The 25,718-nt window shown below is 40.6% G+C and overlaps 1 protein-coding gene across 1 annotated transcript; it reads left to right on the top strand.

Annotated features, from left to right (window-relative positions):
• Positions 1 to 25: 25 nt before the first annotated feature.
• On the top strand, positions 26 to 25,237 carry LOC131140316 (zinc finger protein DPF3-like). Its single transcript, XM_058090600.1, has 11 exons — positions 26 to 137; positions 8,929 to 9,089; positions 10,277 to 10,384; positions 14,934 to 15,058; positions 16,565 to 16,660; positions 16,918 to 16,978; positions 18,284 to 18,325; positions 18,415 to 18,555; positions 18,894 to 18,998; positions 20,940 to 21,667; positions 24,215 to 25,237. Exons 1-10 carry the CDS (start codon positions 106 to 108, stop codon positions 21,098 to 21,100), a joined length of 1,032 nt encoding a protein of 343 aa, XP_057946583.1. The 5' UTR covers positions 26 to 105; the 3' UTR covers positions 21,101 to 21,667; positions 24,215 to 25,237.
• The last annotated feature ends 481 nt before the right edge of the window (positions 25,238 to 25,718 follow it).

Raw genomic sequence — 25,718 nt, 5'->3', positions numbered from 1 at the left:
CGCGCGCTGATTGGTGGACGAATTCCTCCCGAGCTCCCATTGGTCGGTTTCCAAAGGTTTCCTTCAGAACTGCAAGACGCCGATATTGCATTACATTGTGGCAAAATGGCGGCTGTCATTCAGAATCCACTAAAAGCGTAAGTAATTTAGACGTTTTTTGGGCTGTTTCTAATTAATTACTTTATTGCCAACTCGCACGGTACAACTGGTTTGTCGTGTATGCGAGAGCCGGTTGTGTGTGTTGGGCCGCTAAGAGCTGTCTTAATTTCATGTTGGTGTACTTCTTTTTGCATGGCAAAGTAGCCTGGGTATAGTTGTTTTATTTTGATAAGATTTTAGCGTTTCAATGCGTTCGCCTGACAGCTATTAGCATTAGCTTATCTGCGAGTCGGCGTTGCCCCTCAAAACGCCGGAGAATGTCCGCCTTTTGCTTGGCTATAAATTTTGTTTAGAGAGAGAAAAAAAAAAAAAAAAGAACGAACTGTCGACAATGTGCCGAGGAATTATTTGAGATATAATTTTATGTCTGTGGTTTGTCAAGCGATGTGTTGGAATATATAGAGACGTTCCTAAAGTGCTTTCTAGTTTGCGATTTGTCGACATGTCAACTTTGGCTCCTCGGAGCGCAGACGTGGTCAGAAGCCGGCGAGGCAAGGGAGGAGGAGGAGGAGGAGTAGGAGGAGTAGGAGGAGGCATTTTGTATTGGCATGCTTACAGGCCAAATGCACTAAAGTGACAGCAATGACACTAAACCGACATTAACCTAAAATTTGTGTACAATATATATTGTTATCCCTTCAAAAAATAATGCTCCACCTTCTTTCCACCATTTCTCCTTTGTTCATGTTGTATTGTCTCACTGCTAAATGTACCACCTTTTTTTTTTATACAAAGCAGGTTATTGACTTCTAAAACTAATGATGCATTCGCTGTCGCTCCGTTATTATAACACTGCGTCTCCGCTGCGCCTTTAAGTGGAGGAGTGAGTGCTAGAGATTAGCTTGGTCCAGGATCTTGGTCCGGGCCCATCTGTCAAGAGAGATGCTCCAACAGAGAGGAAGTGTTGGGCGCAAGCAGGAGAGCAGAACCATCTGCTCCTTCTCATCCAAAGGGCTATCCCTTGGTTTGATGCTTCCCGTTTTCCATAGCCTGGAGCACCGTGGAACGTCACCGCACCTTTTCCCCACTCGCTATTATTATTATTACCGCTGCAGATGCTTTTCTACTCTTTTTAGGTTTGCTTGATTGGGGTTGAATGTATATGCATCGCACAACATATTGGGATGCATTTCTTATATGGAACTTCACGCATCCAAAACATGCTAACTCCGATAACTCGCCCTGGAATATATGTAGATAATTTTTCATTATTTGCATGACAACCCCCCCCACCTAAAAAATCAGTTTAGTAGCCTGAGCAGTCATTAGTAACTGTGCACTCAGCTCTGTTTTGTACCACTTGATGTTAAGAGCAGTACTACAGTAATACTAATAGATCGGTGATTTTCAACCACTGTGCCGCGGCACACTAGTGTACCTTGAGAAAAATATATTGGAATTATCCAATATCACTTTTAACATTAATATTTATTGATCATCATTTGCAAATATTATGTCAATAGTATACATGGACCCAAATATTCCAATTGCATTTGGTTTATTTGCTAAAAAAACGGAAATAATTGAACAGGGATGGAATATTCCTTTAACCAATCCGATTTGAGGTACCTTGTACCCGCTCAAATGGAAAGTTGTCAGACTGCGTTCTTCTTCTTCGTGGGGTTTTTCTTCTTCTGTTGTTTATTGGCGGTTGGCAAGCAGCTTTCGTATGCATTAGCGCCATCTGTGAAACAGAATCTAAACCAGGGGTCTCAAACTCAATTTACTTGGCGGCCACTGGAGCTAGGGTCTGGGTGAGGCTGGGCCGCATCAGGTTTTCCAAAAAAAACAAAAAAAAACGCATTTATTAAAAACAGAAAAATTAATAAACTTTGCTTTGGTTCCAATTTTCTACAAGAAAAGCTCTGATAAAACATTCCACTGTTCTCAAATATCTTAATTTTTATTTTTCTACACAAAATAAGATGAAAAATAAACAAATCAAGAATAAAGAAAATCAATCAGTAATAATAATAATAATAAAACGGCAAATAATAAAAACTTAAGAAACCACATATAGTTGGTGGGTAGACAAATTATTTTTTTCAGATTAAAATGAACAAAGCATTATTAGAGCCCTGTAGACATGACAAAACACGACTATAGTCACATTTATACTCTTTTTATTCACAACATATTGCGCAACTGCAGGGTCTTGAGACACATGCTAACTCGCAAACTAGAGAGCGACCTAAATGGTAGCCTCCAAGTTATTTCCTTTAAACTTAAAAAGCCAAAAACTTACCACTTCCACACGGATAGGGAGGATAGCTATTAACAGTTATTTAACCTTTAACATGAACATTAATCAAACGTAATAATTTTTTCTGGGTACATGATACCATACAGCATCCATATCAAACTTGCACGGGCCGCAACTAACATTAAACTTTCATATCAAGGCGGGGGCCTCAAATTAGTGTCCTGCAAGCCACATTTGGCCCGCGGGCCGCGTGTTTGCTCCGGTTTCCTCCCACATTCCAAAAACATGCTAGGTTAATTAGCGACTCCAAATTGTCCATAGGTATGAATGTGAGTGTGAATGGTTGTTTGTCTATATGTGCCCTTTGATTGGCTGGCGACCAGTCCAGGGTGTACCCCGCCTCTCGCTTGAAGACAGCTGGGATAGGCTCCAGCACCCCCCCAAAACCCCTGTAAGAATAAGTGGTAGAAAATGAACGACTGCAGTGATACATTTTAACAAGGATGCAAAAACGCTACAGCCCCAAAGAACCGTGAAACGCTATGAAAATCAACATTTAGCATAATGAAAATTGGGTCATATTTTTACGTGAAGAAAACTCCATGTCCCGAATATGACTTACTATAAACTGCATATAATGGACTGTGTTAATCTGCGATTATAAACCTCTGTATAATTAATTTTCAATTAGTTGTTGCTCCCGTGGACCAGGTTGACCTTTTATTGTATTAGGAAGATTCACTTCAGGGAAGTGGAACTGCTGGTTTAAATCTGTGCTGGAGAGATGTTGTCGGTTGGGTGACGCACGCCCATAAGGAGGACGATAATCTCCGGAATCAAGCTTTGAATATTAAATTAATAAAGTAGCTCATAAAGCTTCTTCTACACATTTTCCGTGGGCTGGCCACGTCTTCCAGCTCCAGTAACTGTCACGTCAGGCAAGTGCTTGTAACTAAAACAACTAAAAACCCACTGACCCAATTTTCATTATGCTAAATGTTGATTTTCATAGCGTGCCGCGGTTCTTCTGGCCTTCCTCTTATTCAGAGCGCCACTCAGCTGTAGTGTTTTTGCATCCTTGTTAAGACATATTGTTTTGCAGTCGTTCATTCATTTTCTACCGCTTATCCTCACGAGGGTTAGGGTTGCAAGGGTACACCCTTGGCTGATTGGCTGGTTGCCAGCCAATCACAGGGCACATATAGACAAACAACCATTCACACTCACATTCAGACCTATGGACAATTTGGAGTCGCTAATTAACCTAGCGTGTTTTTGGAATGTGGGAGGAAACCCGAGTACCCGGAGAAAACCCATGCAGAACCTGGGGTGACAGAGCCTTCTCCATCGCTGCCCCCACCCTCTGGAACTCTTTGCCCCATTTACTCCGTGCTTGCACTGACCTTCCCAGTTTCAAAAAACAACTAAAAATCCACTGACCCAATTTTCATTATGCTAAATGTTGATTTTCATAGCGTTTCACGGTTCTTCTGGCCTGCCTCTTCGTCAGAGCGCCATTCAGCTGTAGTGTTTTTGCATCCTTGTTAAAACATTGTTGCAGTCGTTCATTCATTTTCTACCGCTTATCCTCACGAGGGTCGCTGGAGCCTATCCCAGCTGTCTTCGGGCGAGAGGCGGGGGTACACCCTGGACTGGTGGCCAGCCAATCACAGGGCACATATAGACAAACAACCATTCACACTCACATTCATACCTATGGACAATTTGGAGTCGCTAATTAACCTAGCATGTTTTTGGAATGTGGGAGGAAACCGGAGTACCCGGAGAAAACCCACGCATGCACGGGGAGAACATGCAAACTCCACACAGAGATGGCCGAGGGTGGAATTGAACCCGGGTCTCCTCGCTGTGAGGTCAATTAATAAACATTAATATTTTTTTTTAAATTATTTTTAATATTAAAATATTTTTTCGAGTGTGCAAATAAAAAAAGTTTGGGTGTCAAGTCATAATTTTCTGTCATTGTACTTTTCTTAAAATTAATCTTAACCCTTGTATTATGTCGAAAAAAAATTACATTGATTATGTTGCGGGTCATTTTAACCCATACTGTGTAAATCCACTCAAAACAGTAAAAAAAAAAATCAGGTTAACCAATAACAACGTTATTTTAGATCATATAAGCATTTAGAAAAGAGACATACAATACATTTTTAACACTATTACAGTATTAATTGTTATTGTCGAGCTCTGTTTTATTATATTGTCATATCGTGATGCATGCCAAAAATATTGTGATACACGGATCCATATCGCTCAATCCTAGTATGGTTTTTGCTATGTGAGCCTTTGGAATTATTTTAACTCCATAGGGGGTCGTCTCTAGGCATCGTACCCGTGCTTGCATCTGCACTGCAGTAGTAGTTAAGTCAATAAAAGGTTGCTCAAAGGTATAACGGTGCTTAGCTTTTTTTTTTACAGTGGTGGGAAACTGTGTATTGTATCAAAGTGAAATGAGGTGTACTGTAGTGGTGGTGGTTGGTGGTAACGTGGTTGTACTCGGTGAGTCAGTCCTTCTGTTCTTTGGCACCGTGTTGCGGTGAGTTGTGCTCCGGTTTATTCCTGCTCTTTGTGTACTTCTGTGTTAGCCGCCGCCGCCGCTGCTTCCTGTTGGATGCGCGGCGCACCTTGCAAACCCGCGAAGGTTAGTTGAAGACTTTGTGTTGTCAAACTGCTGTAAACTAGTAATGCAAAATGAGCGTCGACACACGGTCACATTACGGACTCAACCATATTGACAAGCAGCAGACCAAAAAAAAAAACGCTAGCCACAAGATTAGCTTTTGTTCCGTCTTCTTATGAACCCGATAATTGTATCTTACAAGGCATGTGTAGCAGCTCAAAGACTCACTTAACCACACCAAATTATGACTTAGTCTAGTTTTCGGCGCTCATGGGAGTCGTGGAAGTGTGACAAAAAGCAATCAGGTTGTCACAAAATCACTTCAAAAACGTTCTCCGCTCTGCGTGTTGATGCTTTGGGAAGACGCACTGACATGCACTGATGACAAAGCGTATTATAAATACAAAAAAAAATCTTTACAACTCTCAGTAAGGAAAGCAACGTTAACTATTTTGTTTTGACTTTTATATAAAATTTTTATTTATATTTTATATTAAAAAAAAATGCCACTTGAAAACTTTTTGAACGTTCTAAACTGACCTTCTTGTCACTCCACGCCGTACGTAACTCCACACACATGCACGCATTGGTTGTGTATGTTGTCAGCTAGCTATAGTGAGCTAATAGCTGCTAATATTAGCAATCATTAAATATTAAGTTTGTCATAAAACACAATGCAGGGCTTCCCCAAGGATTTTTTTTTTTTTTTTGAAGCTGTGGTAGTGGGCTGCATGCTAGGGCAGTGCGTTTTTGTTGTTATGATAATTTTGACTCAATTTTTTAAAAGTTATTAAATAATTTTGTTGTAAAAATTAATTAAATATTAAGCTTGTCATAAAACACAATGCAGGGCTTTCCCCGAGGATTTTTTTTTTTTGAAGCTGTGGTAGTGGGCTGTATGCTAGGGCAGTGCGTTTTTGTTGTTACGATAATTTTGACAAAAAAAAAATTGTTATTTTTTAAGTTTTTAAATAATTTTGTTGTATAAATTAATTAACTATTAAGCTTGTCATAAAACACAATGCAGGGCTTTCCCCGAGGATTTTTTTTTTTTGAAGCTGTGGTAGTAGGCTGCATGCTAGGGCAGTGCGTTTTTGTTGTTATGATAATTCTGACTCAATTTTTTTTTCCAGTTATTAAATAATTTTGTTGTATAAATTAATTAAATATTAAGCTTGTCATAAAACACAATGCAGGGCTTCCCCAATGATTTTTTTTTTGAAGCTGTGGTAGTGGGCTGCATGCTAGGGCAGTGCGTTTTTGTTGTTATGATAATTTTGACTCCATTTTTTTCCAGTTATTTTTTAAGTTATTAAATAATTTTGTTGTATAAATTAATTAAATATTAAGCTTGTCATAAAACACAATCCAGGGCTTCCCCAAGGATTTTTTTTTGAAGCTGTGGTAGTGGGCTGCATGCTAGGGCAGTGCGTTTTTGTTGTTACGATAATTTTGACAAAAAAAAAATTCAGTTATTTTTTAAGTTATTAAATAATTTTGTTGTATAAATTAATTAAATATTAAGCTTGTCATAAAACATAATGCAGGGCTTTCCCAAGGATTTTTTTTTGAAGCTGTGGTAGTGGGCTGCATGCTAGGGCAGTGCGTTTTTGTTGTTATAATTTTGACTCAAATTTTTTTTTCAGCGGAACACAAACCACATTTATTCTCTCAAAACCAATCCACCCACCCCCCCACCCCCTGGCTGTGTCCCCGAAACACACTCTCTGAGCCCTATTAGCATCCGATGTTCAACTTGAGTGGTCTCAGGAGTGCTGCTTCCGTGTGCCGTGCCCTTTTTCGAGTGTGCCTTCTAAGCTGAGACTACTTCAGGGACTGTTTACTGCTGGTCTGCGTTCAAGTAAGGCAATATGTCATGCCGCGTTCCATCAATGATTTGTGCTGATATCGAGGAGTGGCAGTGAAGGGCACAGCTAGGAGGATATGATATGATATGATATCTTGTAGGTGTTTTATATATTGTTTGCATGGTGGTCTAGTGGTTAGCGCGCAGACCTCACAACTAGGAGACCAGGGTTCAATTCCACCCTCGGCCATCTCTGTGTGGAGTTTGCATGTTCTCCCCGTGGATATATGGGGTTTTTTTTTTTTTACAAAAAAATAGAAGGAAAAAACTAATCAGCTTCTAATGTTTGAAAAAAAGTCATCCTACATTCAGGTTATCAATTTTGGGTTAGGCTGCACGGTGGACGAGTGGTTAGCGCGCAGGCCTCACAGCTATGAGACCTGAGTTCAATTCCACCCTCGGCCATCTTTGTGTGGAGTTTTGTGTGGGTTTTCTCCGGTTTCCTCCCACATTCCAAAAACGTGCTAGGTTAATTAGCGACTCCAAATTGTCCATAGGTATGAATGTGAGTGTGAATGGTTGTTTGTCTATATGTGCCCTGTGATTGGCTGGCCACCAGTCCAGGGTGTACCCCGCCTCTCGCTTGAAGACAGCTGGGATAGGCTCCAGCACCCCCACGACCTTCGTGAGGATAAGCGGTAGAAAATGAATGAATTAATAAATTTTCTACAGGAGTGGTTAGCATGCAGATCTCACAGCTAGGAGACCTGGGTTCAATTCCACCCTCGGCCACACTCGGCATGCGTGGGTTTTCTCTCCAGGTACTCCGGTTTCCTCCCACATTCCAAAAACATGCTAGGTTAATTAGCGACTCCAAATTGTCCATAGGTATGAATGTGAGTGTGAATGGTTGTTTGCTCTACAACTTAATACAAAAGGGCCAAAAATGAGCATAATCGGTCTCTTTTTCATGTTTAAATCAGTGGTCTCAAACTCGCGGCACGTGGGACGCTAGTTTGAGGCCCTGATGCTAACAATGCTAACTTGCTAATTGGGTAAAATTCTGAAGTTTCATTCATGTTCATTTTAAAGGTTAAATAACTAATCCTTGTCCATAGGTATGAATGTGAGTGTGAATGGTTGTTTGTCTATATGTGCCCTGTGATTGGCTGGCCACCAGTACAGGGTGTATATGGAGGATGGTCATAACCAATAGTTAAATGATAATAAAACCCTGTTTTTATGAATTAGGTTGTATTATTACAGGTCTTCAATTGTCAGCCTCACATACGCCAGAGCCTAGAAGACTTGGTGCAGGGAGCATTTCTGACAAAGACCGTTCATCTGCTGCACGTTGTCTCATCAGGAGCAATGGGTGAAGGTGGACAGAGAAGCTGGCGGGGGGGGTTAGAGCAGGAAAGGAAGGCTCCCTCCACCCCGGGTCTACTTAAAGATTCCAGACTCGACTCAGCGGCCGTCAGCTCATTAGTTCCCTTTCAAAATGTCCGTCTTCCTAATGTTGTAATTGAAAACACGTGGAGGAAGCTGATTATGCGGTGGAGATGTAGAGATGCCATCTTGTAACTAGGACAACCGGTGGCCTCGAGTTGCCCCCGTCGGCCTCCCCCGGTATGCGACGGATTCTAGAAATCGTACACATAATACCTTTTTCAGGAGCCTCTACGTCCCCGTCCCCGTCCCCCCAACCCTCCTCCATCTTTGACAGAGTTAAATTAGAACCTGCCCTTGTGTGCAGCACTGGCCGAGATTAATTAAGTAGGCTAATTACCATAGCAGGCATGTGGCAGAGATTGAGGGTTTGACTGTGAAATATCCTTCCCTGTTCCACTCTGAATATTAACACTGAAACGCTGAGGGACTGCCAAACTCTCACTGGTGCTCAAGAAAGTGGAACTAAGTCCGAGAGTCTTAGCTGCTCGCTTGTCACAGGAGAGACTCGATAGCAGCCCAAAACGAGCAACAGTATGCATCGCAAACGCGAGTTTTGGTCACATTCATAAGGTTTAACTCTTATAGTTTAACTATAATATGCTGTCGTTTCATATGAAAATAAGTTAATAAGCTAACTTCTGGTGCTACCATTTTTTTTGTCAGGTTGGGCGACCAGTTCTATAAGGAGGCCATCGAGCAGTGCCGCAGCTACAATGCCCGCCTGTGCGCTGAACGCAGTGTGCGTTTGCCGTTCCTGGACTCTCAGACCGGCGTGGCACAGAACAACTGCTACATCTGGATGGAACGCCATCATCGCAGCCCAGGTGGGCTTACACACACACACACACACACACACACACACACATTATATATATATATATATATATATATATATACATATATATACCGGATTGAGTAAGGACCTCAAACAATGCACAACGATGAGTCAATTCAAGAAACAATACAAGCAGTTGATGTTTGCTAAATACAAGGATGAAGAGTCTTGAACCAGTCATGATGTGCTATATATGTATATATATCACTATATTGACACTTACTATGGTACCCATTATGGCATTGGATGCTCATATCACCTTGTACTTTGGTATGTGACAAAAAAAAAATTTAAACAGAAAAAAAAACCCTTAAACTGTATTATGGAAAGCAGGAAGTGAACAAATGTAACAGTTACTGATTGTAAAAGTACCAGATGGAGGGGTAGGATTTAATAAGCTTTGCTTCTTCCTACTCCTTTTGGACATGTGGAACTGTGAACTGATTATGTGATGCATTCAATTGTAATCTGATGCATGTTCAAATGAAATTAAACCATAATTTTTTTTTTTAATTTTAAAACAAATTTAAAAATGTAAAAAAATTAATTCAAATTAAAATTAAATACAAAATAATAAAATAAAATAATCTTACAAAGGCAGGAAGTGAACAAATGTAACAGTTACTGATTGTAAAAGTACCAAATGGAGGGGTAGGATTTAATAAGCTTTGCTTCTTCCTACTCCTTTTGGACATGTGGAACTGTGAACTGATTATGTGATGCATTCAATTGTAATCTGATGCATGTTCAAATGAAATAAAACAATTGAAAAAAATAAAAAAAAAAGTAAAAATTAAAAAAAATATATAAATAAATAAATAAAATTAAATAATATTAGGAAAGCAGGAAGTGAACAAATTGATGTAAGAAATGCACTGTAATGTTTCATATATTTGTCCAAATTAAAAAAAAACATGGCTATACTCGCTATTCATTCGTTTACATTGGGAAACAGAGGTCGCATTCAAATGCTATTATTATTATTATTATTATTATTATAAATGCTGACGTTAGCTTACTCCCCTTTTTCTTACTGCTCACTGTCTCCTCTTGAATAAAATGCATCTGTTTATCGTTGCCAAGAGCCACATTAAAAAAAAATATATATACAAGCGACTCATTTGAAAGACAGTACATTACAGTATATTTGTTGCTTGTGTACAAATGGTGGAACAGGGGTGGCGTCCGGGCAGATGTACACGTATCCGGCCCGTTGCTGGAGAAAGAAGAGACGACTCCACACCACCACTGATCCCAGTCTGGGTATCTTCGGTCTCCAGCTTGGTAAGTTCTCTGCCCTGTTCCCCTCACATCCTGCAGGATTCCCTTGCATCTCCTCCTTGCCTTCCTTTTCACCATGATTCTTTGGAATCATGTCACCAAAAACAATATCGCTGTTTTTTTCCACACAGCCCAAAGGGGGTTGCCTAGGAGTCATTTTGCTGCAGGGTAAAATGCGGCCATGTTTACCCGGCTGTTGAACTTGTTTTGTGAGAAGTAGAACACCTAATTAGATTGACTGCTGCTGAGAGCACGGAGAGCGAGCCGGCTTGCATTTAATAATAAATGTTATGGAATAAAGTTAGACCTTCTCTGGAAGCCTCTTGAGACAACCCCTGATATGCTCCCGATATATACTTTAGATGCGTTTTTATCCTTTTTTTTTTATCACTACTATTACACGCTACTGTGTGTGGTTTTAGCTAAGAGTTTCTTAGCTAAAGTAACTTGTTTGTGTTGTCCAAGGCTTGCAAAAACCCACTGGGATTCTCCCCTAACATAGAATTTCAATTCACTTCCATTCCTTCATATTTGTTATGGAGCAGTAATACTCGGTGTATCACAGTTTGGGCTGTATTGCAACACATGGTAGTTTTTTTTTAAATAGAATAGAGAAGATGTGCAGCCTTGTTATTGTATGATGTGATAATTTTGTTCCACATGAAATGGGAGGACAACATCAGTGAAGGTCATGTACTGTATTGTCATGTCTCATCAATATTTTGTCATTGGTCTAGTAGCCAGAATACTACATATAACTTGTATTTGTTATGGTACACATAATGTCATTGTATGGTCATATCACCTCGTAGTTTGGTACGGGACAAAAAATTAAAAAATTTAAAAATTCCAAAAAAAAGAAAAAGAAAAAAAAACTTAAAAAAAAAACATTAAAAAATTAAAATAATTAAAAAAAAAATTTTTAATGAAAAAAAAACTTCAAAAAATATTAAAAATATTTTAAATAAAAAAGTAAAACCATAAAAAAATTAAATAATTTAAAACATTTTTTTAATAAAATAATAAAAATAAAAACTTAAATTATATTAGGAAAGCAGGAAGTGAACAAATGTAACAGTTACTGATTGTAAAAGTACCAGATGGAGGGGTAGGATTTAATAAGCTTTGCTTCTTCCTACTCCTTTTGGACATGTGGAACTGTGAACTGATTATGGGATGCATTCAATTGTAATCTGATGCATGTTCAAATGAAATAAAACCATTAAAAAAATTTAATAATTCAAAAATATTAAAAATATTTTTAATAAAAAAGTCAAACCATAAAAAAATTAAATAATTTAAAAAATTAATAAAAAAAAACTTACATTTGTTCACTTCCTGCTTTCCTAATATAATTTAACAGTTACTGATTGTAAAAGTACCAGATGGAGGGGTAGGATTTAATAAGCTTTGCTTCTTCCTACTCCTTTTGGACATGTGGAACTGTGAACTGATTATGGGATGCATTCAATTGTAATCTGATGAAATAAAACCATTACCATATTTTGATTTTTTTTTACATATAATAGGCCATAGTCAACCACAAAACTGCAATCATTTATTAATTTTTGGAAAACCACTGTAGTGTGCGTGAGCGATGGTCGAACTGCGATGTGGCGAGGGACGAATGTAATAATAGAAATGTATAATAATATATCATAATGAAAGATTTCCTTTATAATATGTAATTGTTTACTCTGGAAAGTTCTGTATTTTCTTACAGGCAATTTATCTGTCAAAATTTGAAATATCTGCTTATTATTTCTCATAGAATGGAGGAAACTACACTTTCTGTAATGTAATACTCCATTTGTATTTACTCTGTTAGCGTTTCCATGAGTGTTGACTGTGAGGATGAATGCTCTGCATCTCCATGTGTAGTTTTTTTTTTTCCCAGAGTGGAAAAACTGGGTTGGGTTGATATGTTTGAGTTTGGCAAGTTTGTTGTTAGCTTTTTATGTCAACACCACTTTCCAACAAATTCGGCATAGTGGCTTGTTTGTGATGGGTTCACCTTTGTCGTACAGGGGGCTCGTTTTTTTTTTTTTTTCTACAACATTTCCTTGCATTGCTTTTTATGAGGCTCACTTTGCTGCTGTGTATGTGTGCTGTGTATGCTAGCAGCCCCGCCTCTTCCTACAGAAACAAAAGTGAATTCTTTTCCTGCCTGTTTGGAGGCGAGAGATGAGGGAAAACGGACATGCATGCATATGGCAATACAGTAAACCTCGGATATATCGGATTCAATTGTTCCCACTGGTTTTGTCCGATATAAGCGAAATCCATTATATGCGTATACCGGAAAATGTCCGTTTTACGCATATATCGGATTTATATCCGGTATATGCGTAAATCGGATTTTATCCGTTATAAAAAGGCACTTCCTTGACTATGTTTCCAATGTACCTGGACGCGCAGGCAACGCTGCAAACGACGTCGTATAGCGGCCTGTCACGATTTGGCGAATCGGAGCGCCACGATGCGGCCATCCGATATATGCAAGGGAAATTTAATGGAAATGCATTGGAACGGGACTGGAGATTTTTATCCGAAATAGGCGAAATCCGTTATAAAAAATCCGATATATGCAATGAATTTTTATTGGAAATGCATTACAGAAAAATCGGTTCTTTTTTATCTGTCCGTTGTGAGCGAATTTCCGATATATCCGAGTCCGATATATCCGAGGTTTACTGTATATGAAGGCCTGCAAAATGATCATTTTCATTTATTATGTCATTAATTAATTATTATGATTAATTTTTAATTTTGCAATATGTGGTGACGCTCCCAATGAGTAACTTTAAATGACCACATTTCTGGAAAACATATTTTGGAAATCGGAACAAGCTGGTTTACGGAGCATCTGAACAAGTCCTTTGTTTCTCCAAACACATTTCATTGTCGCCTTTTGTTTTCCACCGAGACCCTGTCACCCCCCCCCCCCCCCCCCCATGCTGTGTCCCCCCTCTCTCTCCAGCAACAACAATGTGCTCTGTCACGGAGAGAGCCCACCGGAGTCGGCGTATACGCACACACATTGATTTTAACTTGTCATTGCGGATGCTCAGCACGTCTTGTAGCAGAGATGCTTAGCAAAGTTGCTAGTTGGCTGACTGTGTGTGTGTGTGTGTGTGTGTGTGTGTCTGCCTCGGCGATGGTGTAGCTAGCTAGCGCCTTGGTCTGCATGCACAATCAGCTCCGTGCTGCAGGCTGCTGCCGGCTCTATTTTTAGTCCACCGGCTCCCATGGGTGAAGAGCGAGCGAGGGAGTGGGGAAGGGGAAGTGGGGGGTGGGACCGTCTCGTCTCGTCGCGGAGAGTTGAAAGTCAGACACAATGGTTGAGGGGCTGCCGCCGTTGTGCGTCTGTCTCTCACCTCTGCAGTAGAAGTGTCCTCTTCTTCCGTATCGGAATCACTTTTAATAAAGTCACATTTCGGTGTGGAGGCTTTTTTTATTTATTCTCCACCCGCCTGCCTCCTACGTGTAGTTGTTTTTGTCGATATACAGTATGCGTGAAGTGCTCACGTTGTTCTTGGGGGGGGTCCTACCTCGAACCGGCCTAATACCTAAGCAGTCCAGTACAGTAAACCTCGGATATATCGGAAATTCGCTCACAACGGACAGATAAAAAAAGAACCGATTTTTCCTGTAATGCATTTCCAATAAAAATTCATTGCATATATCGGATTTTTTTATAACGGATTTCGCCTATTTCGGACAAAATCTCCAGTCCCGTTCCAATGCATTTCCATAAAACGGACATTTTCCAGTATACGCATATAACGGATTTCGCTTATATCGGACGAAACCAGTGGGAACAATTGAATCTGATATATCCGAGGTTTACTGTACATCATCAGTGATTTACCCCCCCCAGTTTAGTTGATGGGGCGATTTAAGTAAAGTCTTCTCAAAATGTAACAATATGCGTTCAAAAGAGTAATACAGTAAACCTCGGATATATCAGACTCGGATATATCGGAAATTCGCTCACAACGGACAGATAAAAAAGAACCAATTTTTCTGTAATGCATTTCCAATAAAAATTCATTGCATATATTGGATTTTTTTATAACGGATTTCGCCTATTTCGGACAAAATCTCCAGTCCCGTTCCAATGCATTTCCATTAAATTTCCCTTGCATATATCGGATATATCGCCGCATCGTGGCGCTCCGATTCGCCGAATCGTGACAGGCCGCTATACGACGTCATTTGCAGCGTTTGCAGCGTTGCCTGCGCGTCCAGGTACATTGGAAACATAGTCAAGGAAGTGCCTTTTTATAACGGATAAAATCCGATTTACGCATATACCGGATATAAATCCGATATATGCGTAAAACGGACATTTTCCGGTATACGCATATAACGGATTTCGTTTATATCGGACAAAACCAGTGGGAACAATTGAATCCGATATATCCGAGGTTTACTGTATTATAACAGTGGGGTGTCCAAGTGTGGCCCAGGGGCCCTTTTTGTTATGCAGCTCATTTGTTCTTGTTTATATTGTTTTTTTATTATATATTTTTTTATTATATTTGTGCAGACAACGGCCTCATGTCCAAAGACGCGTTGCCCACCCAGGGCACAACACTGGAAGCTCTGCTACGAGGCGAAGGTCTAGACAAGAGGAACTCTAGGAACGATGAGGAGAGTTTGTTGGAGATCCAGGTGAGTCCAGTCAGGATCCGATCCACTTTATTTATAGAGCACATTTTATAAACAATTCTCCGGTTTCCTCCCACATTCCAAAAACATGCTAGGTTAATTAGCGACTCCAAATTGTCCATAGGTATGAATGTGAGTGTGAATGGTTGTTTGTCTATATGTGCCCTGTGATTGGCTGGCCACCAGTCCAGGGTGTACCCCGCCTCTCGACCATAGACAGCTGGGATAGGCTCCAGCACCCCCCGCAACCCTCGTGAGGAAAAAGCGGTAGAAAATGAATGAATGAATTTTATAAACAAGAGTTTCCAAAGTGCTGCACAGACTAGTAAATTAAAAAAGTAAAAATAAAATACAATAAATAAAAGTTACAAATTGAATTTAATCCAAAACTAAAAGATCATTTAAGAAATAAAATAGTAAAAATAGATATTAAAAACAAGAAGCAAAGCAATAAAAGTAGAAAAAAATAAAACCAATTAAAATAAAAAGAAATGTGGGAGGAAACCGGAGTACTCAAAGAAAACCCACACATGCACGGGGAGAACATGCAAACTCCACACAAGGGTGGAATCGAACTCGGGTCTCCTATATGTGTGGTCTGCGCACTAACCACTCGCTCACTGTGCAATTCATTCATTCATTTTCTACCGCTTATTCTAACGAGGGTCACAGGGGGTGCTGGAGCCTATCCCAGCTGTCTTGGGGCGAGAGGTGGGGTACACCCTGGACTGGTGGCCAGCCAATCACAGGGCACATATAGACAAACAACCATTCACACTCACATTCATACCTATGGACAATTTGGAGTCGCTAATTAACCTAGCATGTTTTTGGAATGTGGGAGGAAACCGGAGTACCCGGAGAAAACCCACGCATGCACGGGAAGAACATGCAAACTCCACACAGAGATGGCCGAGGGTGGAATTGAACCCTGGTCTCCTAGCTGTGAGGTCTGTGTGCTCACCACTCGTCCACCGTGTAGCCCATATTTGCATATTAACAATAATTCATGGTTCCATTTATCACAGTGAGTCTTCCAGGTCCTGATGCAGCAAAACAGTCCCAGACCATCACACTACCACCACCATATTTTACTGTTGGAATAATGTTCATTCATTTTCTACCGCTTATCCTCACGACGGTCGTCACCGGCTGTCTTCTTGGGGCGAGAGGCGGGGTACACCCTGGACTGGTGGCCAGCCAATCCCAGGGCACATATAGACAAACAACCATTCACACTCACATTCATACCTATGGACAATTTGGAGTCGCTAATTAACCTAGCATGTTTTTGGAATGTGGGAGGAAACCGGGGAGAACATGCAAACTCCACACAGAGATGGCCGAGGGTGGAATTGAACCCTGGTCTCCTAGCTGTGAGGTCTGCGCGCTAACCACTAGACCACCGTGCAGCCCTCTAAATAACATAAGCACTCAAATACAATACAATACAATATATTTTTCCCCCCATCTTTTTCTAACAAAAGTTGTACCTTATTCCTCCACCAGAGGGTTCTGGAAGCCGATGCAGCAGAAGATGCTTTCAACGATGATGACGACTTTGAGGTGGACACTCCCAAAAGGAGACACCGGGGCAAAGGAAGAGTAAGTAACCTCGGTTGCCATGTCCATAAGTCAAATTTAATCTGTTCTATTTATCCATGTTTCGATGCCGCTTATCCTCAATGGGGTGGCCGGGGAGTATGCTGGAGCCTATCCTAGCTGACTTTTTTTTTGGGTGGGAGGCAAACAACCATTCACACTCACATTCATATATATGGACAATTTGGAGTCGGTAATTAACCTAGCATGTTTTTGGAATGTGGGTTTATTTATTTATATTTTCATGTATTTCTCCTCAGGGTCGGGGTTCAGGCCGCAGGAGGGCAGATCTAGATGATGATAAGCCATACGTCTGTGACAGTAAGTAGCATAAGAGCGCAATGACTAAATATTGCACCATTTTTTTTTGCAGTGATTTTCCGCTTATTTTCTACATAGCACTTTGAATGGTACAGTAAACCTCGGATATATCGGACTCGGATATATCGGAAATTCGCTCACAACGGACAGATAAAAAAGAACCGATTTTTCTGTAATGCATTTCCAATAAAAATTCATTGCATATATCAGATTTTTTATAACTGATTTCGCCTATTTGGGACAAAATCTCCAGTCCCGTTCCAATGCATTTCCATTAAATTTCCCTCGCATATATCGGATGGCCGCATCGTGGCGCTCTGATTCGCCGAATCGTGACAGGCCGCTATACGACGTCATTTGCAGCGTTGCCTGCGCGTCCAGGTACATTGGAAACATAGTCAAGGAAGTGCCTTTTTATAACGGATAAAATCCGATTTACGCATATACCGGATATAAATCCGATATATGCGTAAAACGGACATTTTCCGGTATACGCATATAACGGATTTCGCTTATATCGGACAAAACCAGTGGGAACAATTGAATCCGATATATCCGAGGTTTACTGTACATCATCAGTGATTTACCCCCCCCAGTTTAGTTGATGGGGCGATTTTAAGTAAAGTCTTCTCAAAATGTAACAATATGCGTTCAAAAGAGTAACACAGTAAACCTCAGATATATCGGACTCGGATATATCGGAAATTCGCTCACAACGGAGGGATAAAAAAGAACCGATTTTTCTGTAATGCATTTCCAATAAAAATTCATTGCATATATCGGATTTTTTTTATAACGGATTTCGCCTATTTCGGACAAAATCTCCAGTCCCGTTCCAATGCATTTCCATTAAATTTCCCTCGCATATATCGGATATATCGCGGCATCGTGGCGCTCCGATTCGCCGAATCGTGACAGGCCGCTATACGACGTCATTTGCAGCGTTTGCAGCGTTGCCTGCGCGTCCAGGTACATTGGAAACATAGTCAAGGAAGTGCCTTTTTATAACGGATAAAATCCGATTCACGCATATACCGGATATAAATCTGATATATGCGTAAAACGGACATTTTCCGGTATACGCATATAACGGATTTCGCTTATATCGGACAAAACCAGTGGGAACAATTGAATCCGATATATCCGAGGTTTACTGTACAATAAAATTAAGAAAAAGTAAAAGTAATGACCTACTCGCATAGACTGCTGACAGACACAAGTATTCTTGCATGACACAAGTATTGTAGCATGAGGCTGTTTGACATTACACTTGTGACTGATGATGTTCTGCCTATTCTTTTCCAGACAGATACAAACAAAGGAATAACAACAAGTCTTCAGCCTCGGGTATTTCATAACTGGAATGTGTTTTTTTTTTATATACATACAAATAAAACTATACGTTCGTATTAAACGTCGTTGTCTCTGTGTTGCAGTCTACGCAAAGCGTTACAGAAGCCGTCCCGGTCTGAGTTACCACTATACTCACCCCCACCTAGCAGAGGAAGACCGAGTCGGGGAGAGGAGTTCCGTAGCGTCCAGGTCTCCCGCTGTGCAGCCTACCGACCGCCACAAACGTAAGAAGAATACCGTTTTTTTTCCAAGTCCAATACTTCCTGGTGACATCGACGCCCCATTCGCGTGACCTCTGGTGTCACAACCAGACCAATATTATTGGCATTTCCTGCTAACGACAACACCAGCTCCGACGGTAACGGTGTCACCAGAGATTGGATCCACGAGATTAGATGTAAATATGACTGGACATAACAACAGTTTTTGTTTTTATGTAACCAAATCAGAAAACGATGTTTACACACCGTTTGAACACCGAGATACGTTGGATTGTGTAGCTGCAATAAATAATGCCTTGCACAATCCTGCATTAAATTCAGTGTTTTCACACTCCGACCAGGCCCAAAGGCTCCAGTTGGGACCAGGATTCCTAATAGCTACTGTGAGAAATGTCATAACTCCAATAAGAAATCCGGGTCTCCCTGCACAACCTGCCAATGCACAGGTGAGTTGGAATTGAGACTGCAAAATTCCGGCAATGTCTATTGCCGGATTTTTTTTTTTTGTCTGACGATAGCAACATTGGCACACGCTTGCTAACTCAGTATCGCCACGGTTGGGATGGAATTAAAACTGCAAAATTCCGGAAATCTCTATTGCCGGGAATTTTTCTTAGGGATGTCCAGTAATATCTGGTCTTTATTGGCCTAAATATGACAGATCTGGAATTTTTTTTTTTTGTCTGATGATAGCGACATTGGCACACGCTAGCTAACTCAGTCGGGATGGAATTGAGACTGCAAAATTCCGGCAATCTCTATTGCCGGATTTTTTCTTCGGGATGTCCAGTAATTTCTGGCCTTTATTGGCCTGATTATGACAGATTTTTATTTTTTTTGTCTGACGATAACAACATTGGCACATGCTTGCTAACTCGGTATCGCCACGGTCGGGATGGAATTGAGATTGCAAAATTCCGGCCGGAATTTTTCTTAGGGATGTCCAGTAATATCTGGCCGTTATTAGCCTAAATATGACAGATCTGTTTTTTTTGGGTTTTTTTGTCTTGACGATAGCTACATTGGCACACGCTTGCTAACTCAGTATCGCCACGGTCGGGATGGAATTGAGACTGAAAAATTGCCGGAATTTTTCTTAGGGATGTCCAGTAATATCTGGCCTTTATTGGCCTAAATATGACAGATCTGTATTTTTATTTTTTTCTGACGATGGCAACATTGGCACACGTTTGCTAACTCAGTATCACCACGGTCGGGATGGAATTGAGACAACAAAATTCCGGCAATCTCTATTGCCGGAATTTTTCTTAGGGATATCCAGTAATATCTGGCCTTTATTGGCCTGAATATGACAGATCTGTATTTTTTTTTTTTTTTTTTTGTCTGACGAAAGCAACATTGGCACACGCTTGCTAACTCGGTATCGCCACGGTCGGGATGGAATTAAAACTGCAAAATTCCGGCAATCTCTATTGCTGGAATTTTTCTTCGGGATGTCCAGTAATATCTGGCTTTTATTAGCCTAAATATGACAGATCTGTATTTTTTTTTATTTTTAATTTTTGACGATAGCAACATTGGCACACGCTTGCTAACTCAGCATCACCACAGTCGGGAATAGAGATTGCCGGAATTTTTCTTAGGGATGTCCAGTAATATCTGGCCTTTATTGGCCTAAATATGACATGTGTGTGTGTATATATATATATATATTTTTTTTTTTTTTTGTCTTGACGATAGCAACATTGGCACACGCATACCACATTGGTATCGCTGTGGTCGGGAATTTTTTTCCATGTTTAGCCTTATTGTATAATGCAGTTTGCAATTATTATAAAGTGGTGTTGGGGTAAGTAAGGCGTCTTCCTTACCAATACTTACTAATACTAATTACTAATACTTACTACTAATACTTACTAATGTGCCCCGCCCTGCTTTTTACTCTTGTTTTAACTGTGTATTAACGACTGAATGTTGTATTTTAATGTATCTTTTACTCTGTTTACTTGCTTTTATTCAACTCCATTCTTCTGTAAAGTGTCTTTGAGTATTTTGAAAAGCGCTATACAAATAAAATGTATTATTATTATGATTAATACTTGTAATTTTACATCACCGACTATACCGCGAGAAACAACCAGTTGATCCTTTTATCCATTGCTTATCGGGGGAATGACGTTGGAAACTTTTCCATTGCAGCATAATGTCTAAGATTTAAGGATGTGTCCCATGCATGTTGCACCTTGCTCTTTTTTGGGAATCATGAGATATACGACGGAATGGGAAGTGACTCTGATTAATTATTAATCATGATTAATTACCATGCATTCATATAAAGATTCCCCGACTTCCCCGCCTTTGCTGTCCCGTCAGACGATACTGCTGCTTCTTGGACTCAACCTATGTCTTTTTGTCTTGTGAACCAGCTGCTGGCGGAGAGGACAAGGAGGACGGGAATCAGGGAGGCGCAGAGGAGCTTTTTGCCACCACCTCCGAGAGCGACGCCTCCACCTTTCACGGCTTTGAGGACGACGACATAGAAGAGCCTACCGCAAACGGCAATGGATTATCCAGCCGACACAGATAAACAAAACGACACTTCGGTTGTTTGTTTGTTTGTTTTTTTTTTTTTTAAATCTGGATTCATCTCTAGCAAGAATCTGCTGCTTCTTCCCGCCGCCCCTTTTCCTTTTTAAAAGTTTTTTTGTTTGCAGAAAGCACAAAGTGATGGCTTCAGGTAAAAAAAAAAAAAAAAAAAATACGAGTGGTATTTTATCTACTGGATATTAATTTATGGACTTTTAAAATCTAAATATCTATGAATTAACTTTGAAGTCAAGTAATGACTTCCAAAACTTTGAAGGTTTTCCCCTCTGAAGGAACATTCATGTTGTGGAGAAAAAAAAAAAAACAAAGAAACACTGGAGCAATCAAACATTTGAACAAATGAACCTTTTAACGTATGGAAGCTGTTTGAATGTCACTTGAGACCCTTTACTGGATTTTAACCATCCTAACGTTGTGGAACTCCCACTCTGGATTCTACTTGTACTCTAAACATGAAGGAACCAATGAATGGACTACCAATGGAACACTCAATGAAGACTTCTTATATATTTTCCTTTTAAGACCTGAGAAGGTTCTCCAATGGAAGGTAAGTAACCAATCCCAATTTGACTAAACTAACTAAAACTTGCTGTCCAAAGTCATGTAGTACAGTAAACCTCGGATATATCGGACTCGGATATATCAGAAATTCGCTCACAACGGACAGATAAAAAAGAACCGATTTTTCTGTAATGCATTTCCAATAAAAATTCATTGCATATATCGGATTTCGCCTATTTCGGACAAAATCTCCAGTCCCGTTCCAATGCATTTCCATTAAATTTCCCTCGCATATATCGGATATATCGCCGCATCGTGGCGCTCCGATTCGCCGAATCGTGACAGGCCGCTATACGACGTCATTTGCAGCGTTTGCAGCGTTGCCTGCGCGTCCAGGTACATTGGAAACATAGTCAAGGAAGTGCCTTTTTATAACGTAAAAAAATCCGATTTATGCATATACCGGATATAAATCCGATATATGCGTAAAACGGACATTTTCCGGTATACGCATATAACGGATTTCGCTTATATCGGACAAAACCAGTGGGAACAATTGAATCCGATATATCCGAGGTTTACTGTACATCATCAGTGATTTACCCCCCCCAGTTTAGTTGATGGGGCGATTTAAGTAAAGTCTTCTCAAAATGTAACAATATGCGTTCAAAAGAGTAATACAGTAAACCTCGGATATATCGGACTCGGATATATCGGAAATTCGCTCACAACGGACAGATAAAAAAGAACCGATTTTTCTGTAATGCATTTCCAATAAAAATTCATTGCATATATCGGATTTTTTTATAACGGATTTCGCCTATTTCGGACAAAATCTCCAGTCCCGTTCCAATGCATTTCCATTAAATTTCCCTCGCATATATCGGATATATCGCCGAATCGTGACAGGCCGCTATACGACGTCATTTGCAGCGTTTGCAGCGTTGCCTGCGCGTCCAGGTACATTGGAAACATAGTCAAGGAAGTGCCTTTTTATAACGGATAAAATCCCATTTACGCATATACCGGATATAAATCCGATATATGCGGAAAACGGACATTTTCCGGTATACGCATATAACGGATTTCGCTTATATCGGACAAAACCAGTGGGAACAATTGAATCCGATATATCCGAGGTTTACTGTATTATAACAGGGGGGTGTCCAAGTGTGGCCCAGGGGCCCTTTTTGTTCCGCAGCTCATTTGTTCTTGTTTATATTATCGGTTAAATATTTGCTTTGTCACCGATAACACAAAGCTAATATGTTGTTTTGTTCAGATAGCTGAATTGGTTCTAGCATACAAGGATAAAGTCAAAATAATGCTAAAGTGCTAATTGTACAAGAAAAATAAATATACGGTGTTACTTCTTTACACTGTGATTCACCTTTTCTTGCATTTTTGAACGTTTTTTTTTAACAGCGTATAAATGTGAATTGTGTTCTGGGTCCTTGTGGTGTATTAGAGAGATCTATTGGTGCTCTGTTGGAAGTGTCTGTTAATATATTTCCTATTGCGACCATTTTAGGGGGTTGTATACTCTTGTCCAGTTTGTCTCAGTATGTTTATAGAGTCACAGTCTTGATAGGCTCAGGAAGAATCCGCCCCTTGTTCTGATTGGCTGTAGACCGTTCTCAAGCGATCTCCTTTGTTCGTGTTTTATAATCGCTGGCTGACGTTATACAGCTGTAAATTAATATTTGGTTCACAAACAATGACAAGGAGAAATATGTTAACAAGGATACAAAAACGCTATAGGGCGGCATGGCAGTCTAGTGGTTAGCGCGCAGACCTCACAGCTAGGAGACCAGGGTTCAATTCCACCCTCGGCAATCTCTGTGTGGAGTTTGCATGTTCTCCCCCGTGCATGCGTGGGTTTTCTGCGGGTACTCCGGTTTCCTTCCACATTCCAAAAAAAAACATGCTAGGTTAATTAGCGACTCCAAATTGTCCATAGGTATGAATGTGAGTGTGAATGGTTGTTTGTCTATATGTGCCCTGTGATTGGAAAAGCGGTAGAAAATGAATGAATGAATGAAAACATGCTAACGCTTGCTAACTCAGTATCGCCACGGTCGGGATGGAATTGAGACAGCAAAATTCCGGCTATTGGCCTAAATATGACAGATCTGTATTATTATTATTATTATTATTATTATTATTTTTTGTCTGACGATAGCAACATTGGCACACGCTTGCTAACTCAGTATCGCCACGGTCGGGATGGAATTGAGACTGCAAAATTCCGGCAATCTCTATTGCCGGAATTTTTCTTCGGGATGTCCAGTAATATCTGGCCTTTATTGGCCTAAATATGACAGATCTGTATTATTATTATTATTATTATTATTTTTTGTCTGACGATAGCAACATTGGCACACGCTTGCTAACTCAGTATCGCCACGGTCTGGATGGAATTGAGACTGCAAAATTCCGGCAATCTCTAATTTTTCTTCGGGATGTCCAGTAATATCTGGCCTTTATTGGCCTAAATATGATAGATCTGTAATTTTTTTCCCCAAAAAATATAAGAACACTGTATTGTGTCAAAGTGTTGCTACAAAAATATCCATTTTTGTGTGTCTTGTAGGAACCCTCAGCAGAGGAGATCAAGACCAGTAATCAAGAGGATTTCAGCCTTCCGGACTAACGAGCCTTCACCCATTTTCCTCCCGTTTTTTTTTTTTTTTGGTCCTAAATGTAACTGACAAGGAGCGGACAGAACAACATCCGCCGCTGTCACAGGGCTTCAAACCAAGCTCCCCTGATGATGAGGTGAAGGTGAAGGTGAGGTGAACTCACCTATTTGGAATAAGAGCCACGTTCATGGCGTCCACTGCAGAACTATGGGAACACTAACGGGCGGGCCTTTGGACTTTGAGGCCTGGAGAGCCCAGTATTGCCCCCCCCAAACCCGACCCAACCAGCCCTGTCCCTGCTTTGTGTGTGTATGTGTGTATGATGTGATGTGACACTAAGACGTCATTACCCTCATCACTGTGCCAGCCTGCCGCTCTGCACTGCAAACCAGCTCTGACAGCACCCCCGCCCCAACCGCCGCCCCCAACACACAGCCCCCTCAGCCATAGAGTTGGTGCTCCACTCCACCACTCGTACATGCACACCTCAACTACTGATACGGATGCATCTTCCTGCTTGTTGCTCTCTTGACCTCCTGGCTCTACTTGTACTATTTCTAGGATGTTGGTTTTTTTTGTTTTTTTTCCTAGCAGTCGGGACTATCGGGAATTGTTGGAAGCAGACTGATACCTCTGTTTTACTCAGGCATCTTTTCCTTCACGCTGCGCTGTTGATTGTTCATGCAGAGCAGAATGGTGTGATTGTATCGAGCTGGCAAGGACGGACAATAACGCCATGCACGAGCCCCGTGATGATGACGCGCCGCCATTCCCAACCTTTCCCAACCATTACTAGGAGTTTCATTGGTCTAATAGCATCGTTCTTAATGTTTCATGTTGAAGGTATCAAAAATGAAGGATGGGCTTATTTAATTTTAGACTGTGTTGACTAATTCAAAATGATGTACAACAGCGCCTCTGCTGGTTACAGCCAAGTAGTGCACTCCATTTTGGCTTTTAATTTCACCTTTTTTTTTTACTTGTAATATTATAACTAGCTGCACGGTGGTCAAGTGGTTAGCACGCAGGCCACACAGCGAGGAGACGCGAGTTTGATTCCAATCTCGGTCATCTCTGTGTGGAGTTTGCGTGTTCTCCCCGTGCATGCGTGGGTTTTCTCCGGGTACTCCGGTTTCCTCCCACATTCCAAAAAAGATGCTAGGTTAATTAGCGACTCCAAATTGTCCATAGGTATGAATGTGAGTGTGAATGGTTGTTTGCTCTACAACTTAATACAAAGGGCCAAAAATGAGCATAATCGGTCCCCTTTGATGTCTAAATCAGTGGTCTCAAACTCGCGGCCCGCGGGACACTAGTTTGAGGCCCCGATGCTAACAATGCTAACTTGCTAATTGGGTAAAATTATGAAGTTTCATTCATTTTAAAGGTTAAATAACTGTTAATACTGTTGATTAGGGGGTTGCACGGCGGTTGAGTGGTTAGCGCGCAGACCTC

Source organism: Doryrhamphus excisus, chromosome 13, assembly GCF_030265055.1.
Source record: "Doryrhamphus excisus isolate RoL2022-K1 chromosome 13, RoL_Dexc_1.0, whole genome shotgun sequence".
Lineage (NCBI taxonomy): Eukaryota > Metazoa > Chordata > Actinopteri > Syngnathiformes > Syngnathidae > Doryrhamphus > Doryrhamphus excisus.
This window is presented reverse-complemented; position numbering and strand designations above follow the sequence as displayed.

What these genes read in the sequence shown, in the direction of transcription:
- LOC131140316 (XM_058090600.1), top strand. Translation starts at nt 106, where the DNA reads ATGGCGGCTGTCATTCAGAATCCACTAAAAGC. An exon ending in AGAGTTTGTTGGAGATCCAG is followed by an intron (nt 15,059 to 16,564) that starts GTGAGTCCAGTC and finishes TTCCTCCACCAG; the next exon opens with AGGGTTCTGGAAGCCGATGC. An exon ending in TAAGCCATACGTCTGTGACA is followed by an intron (nt 16,979 to 18,283) that starts GTAAGTAGCATA and finishes ATTCTTTTCCAG; the next exon opens with ACAGATACAAACAAAGGAAT.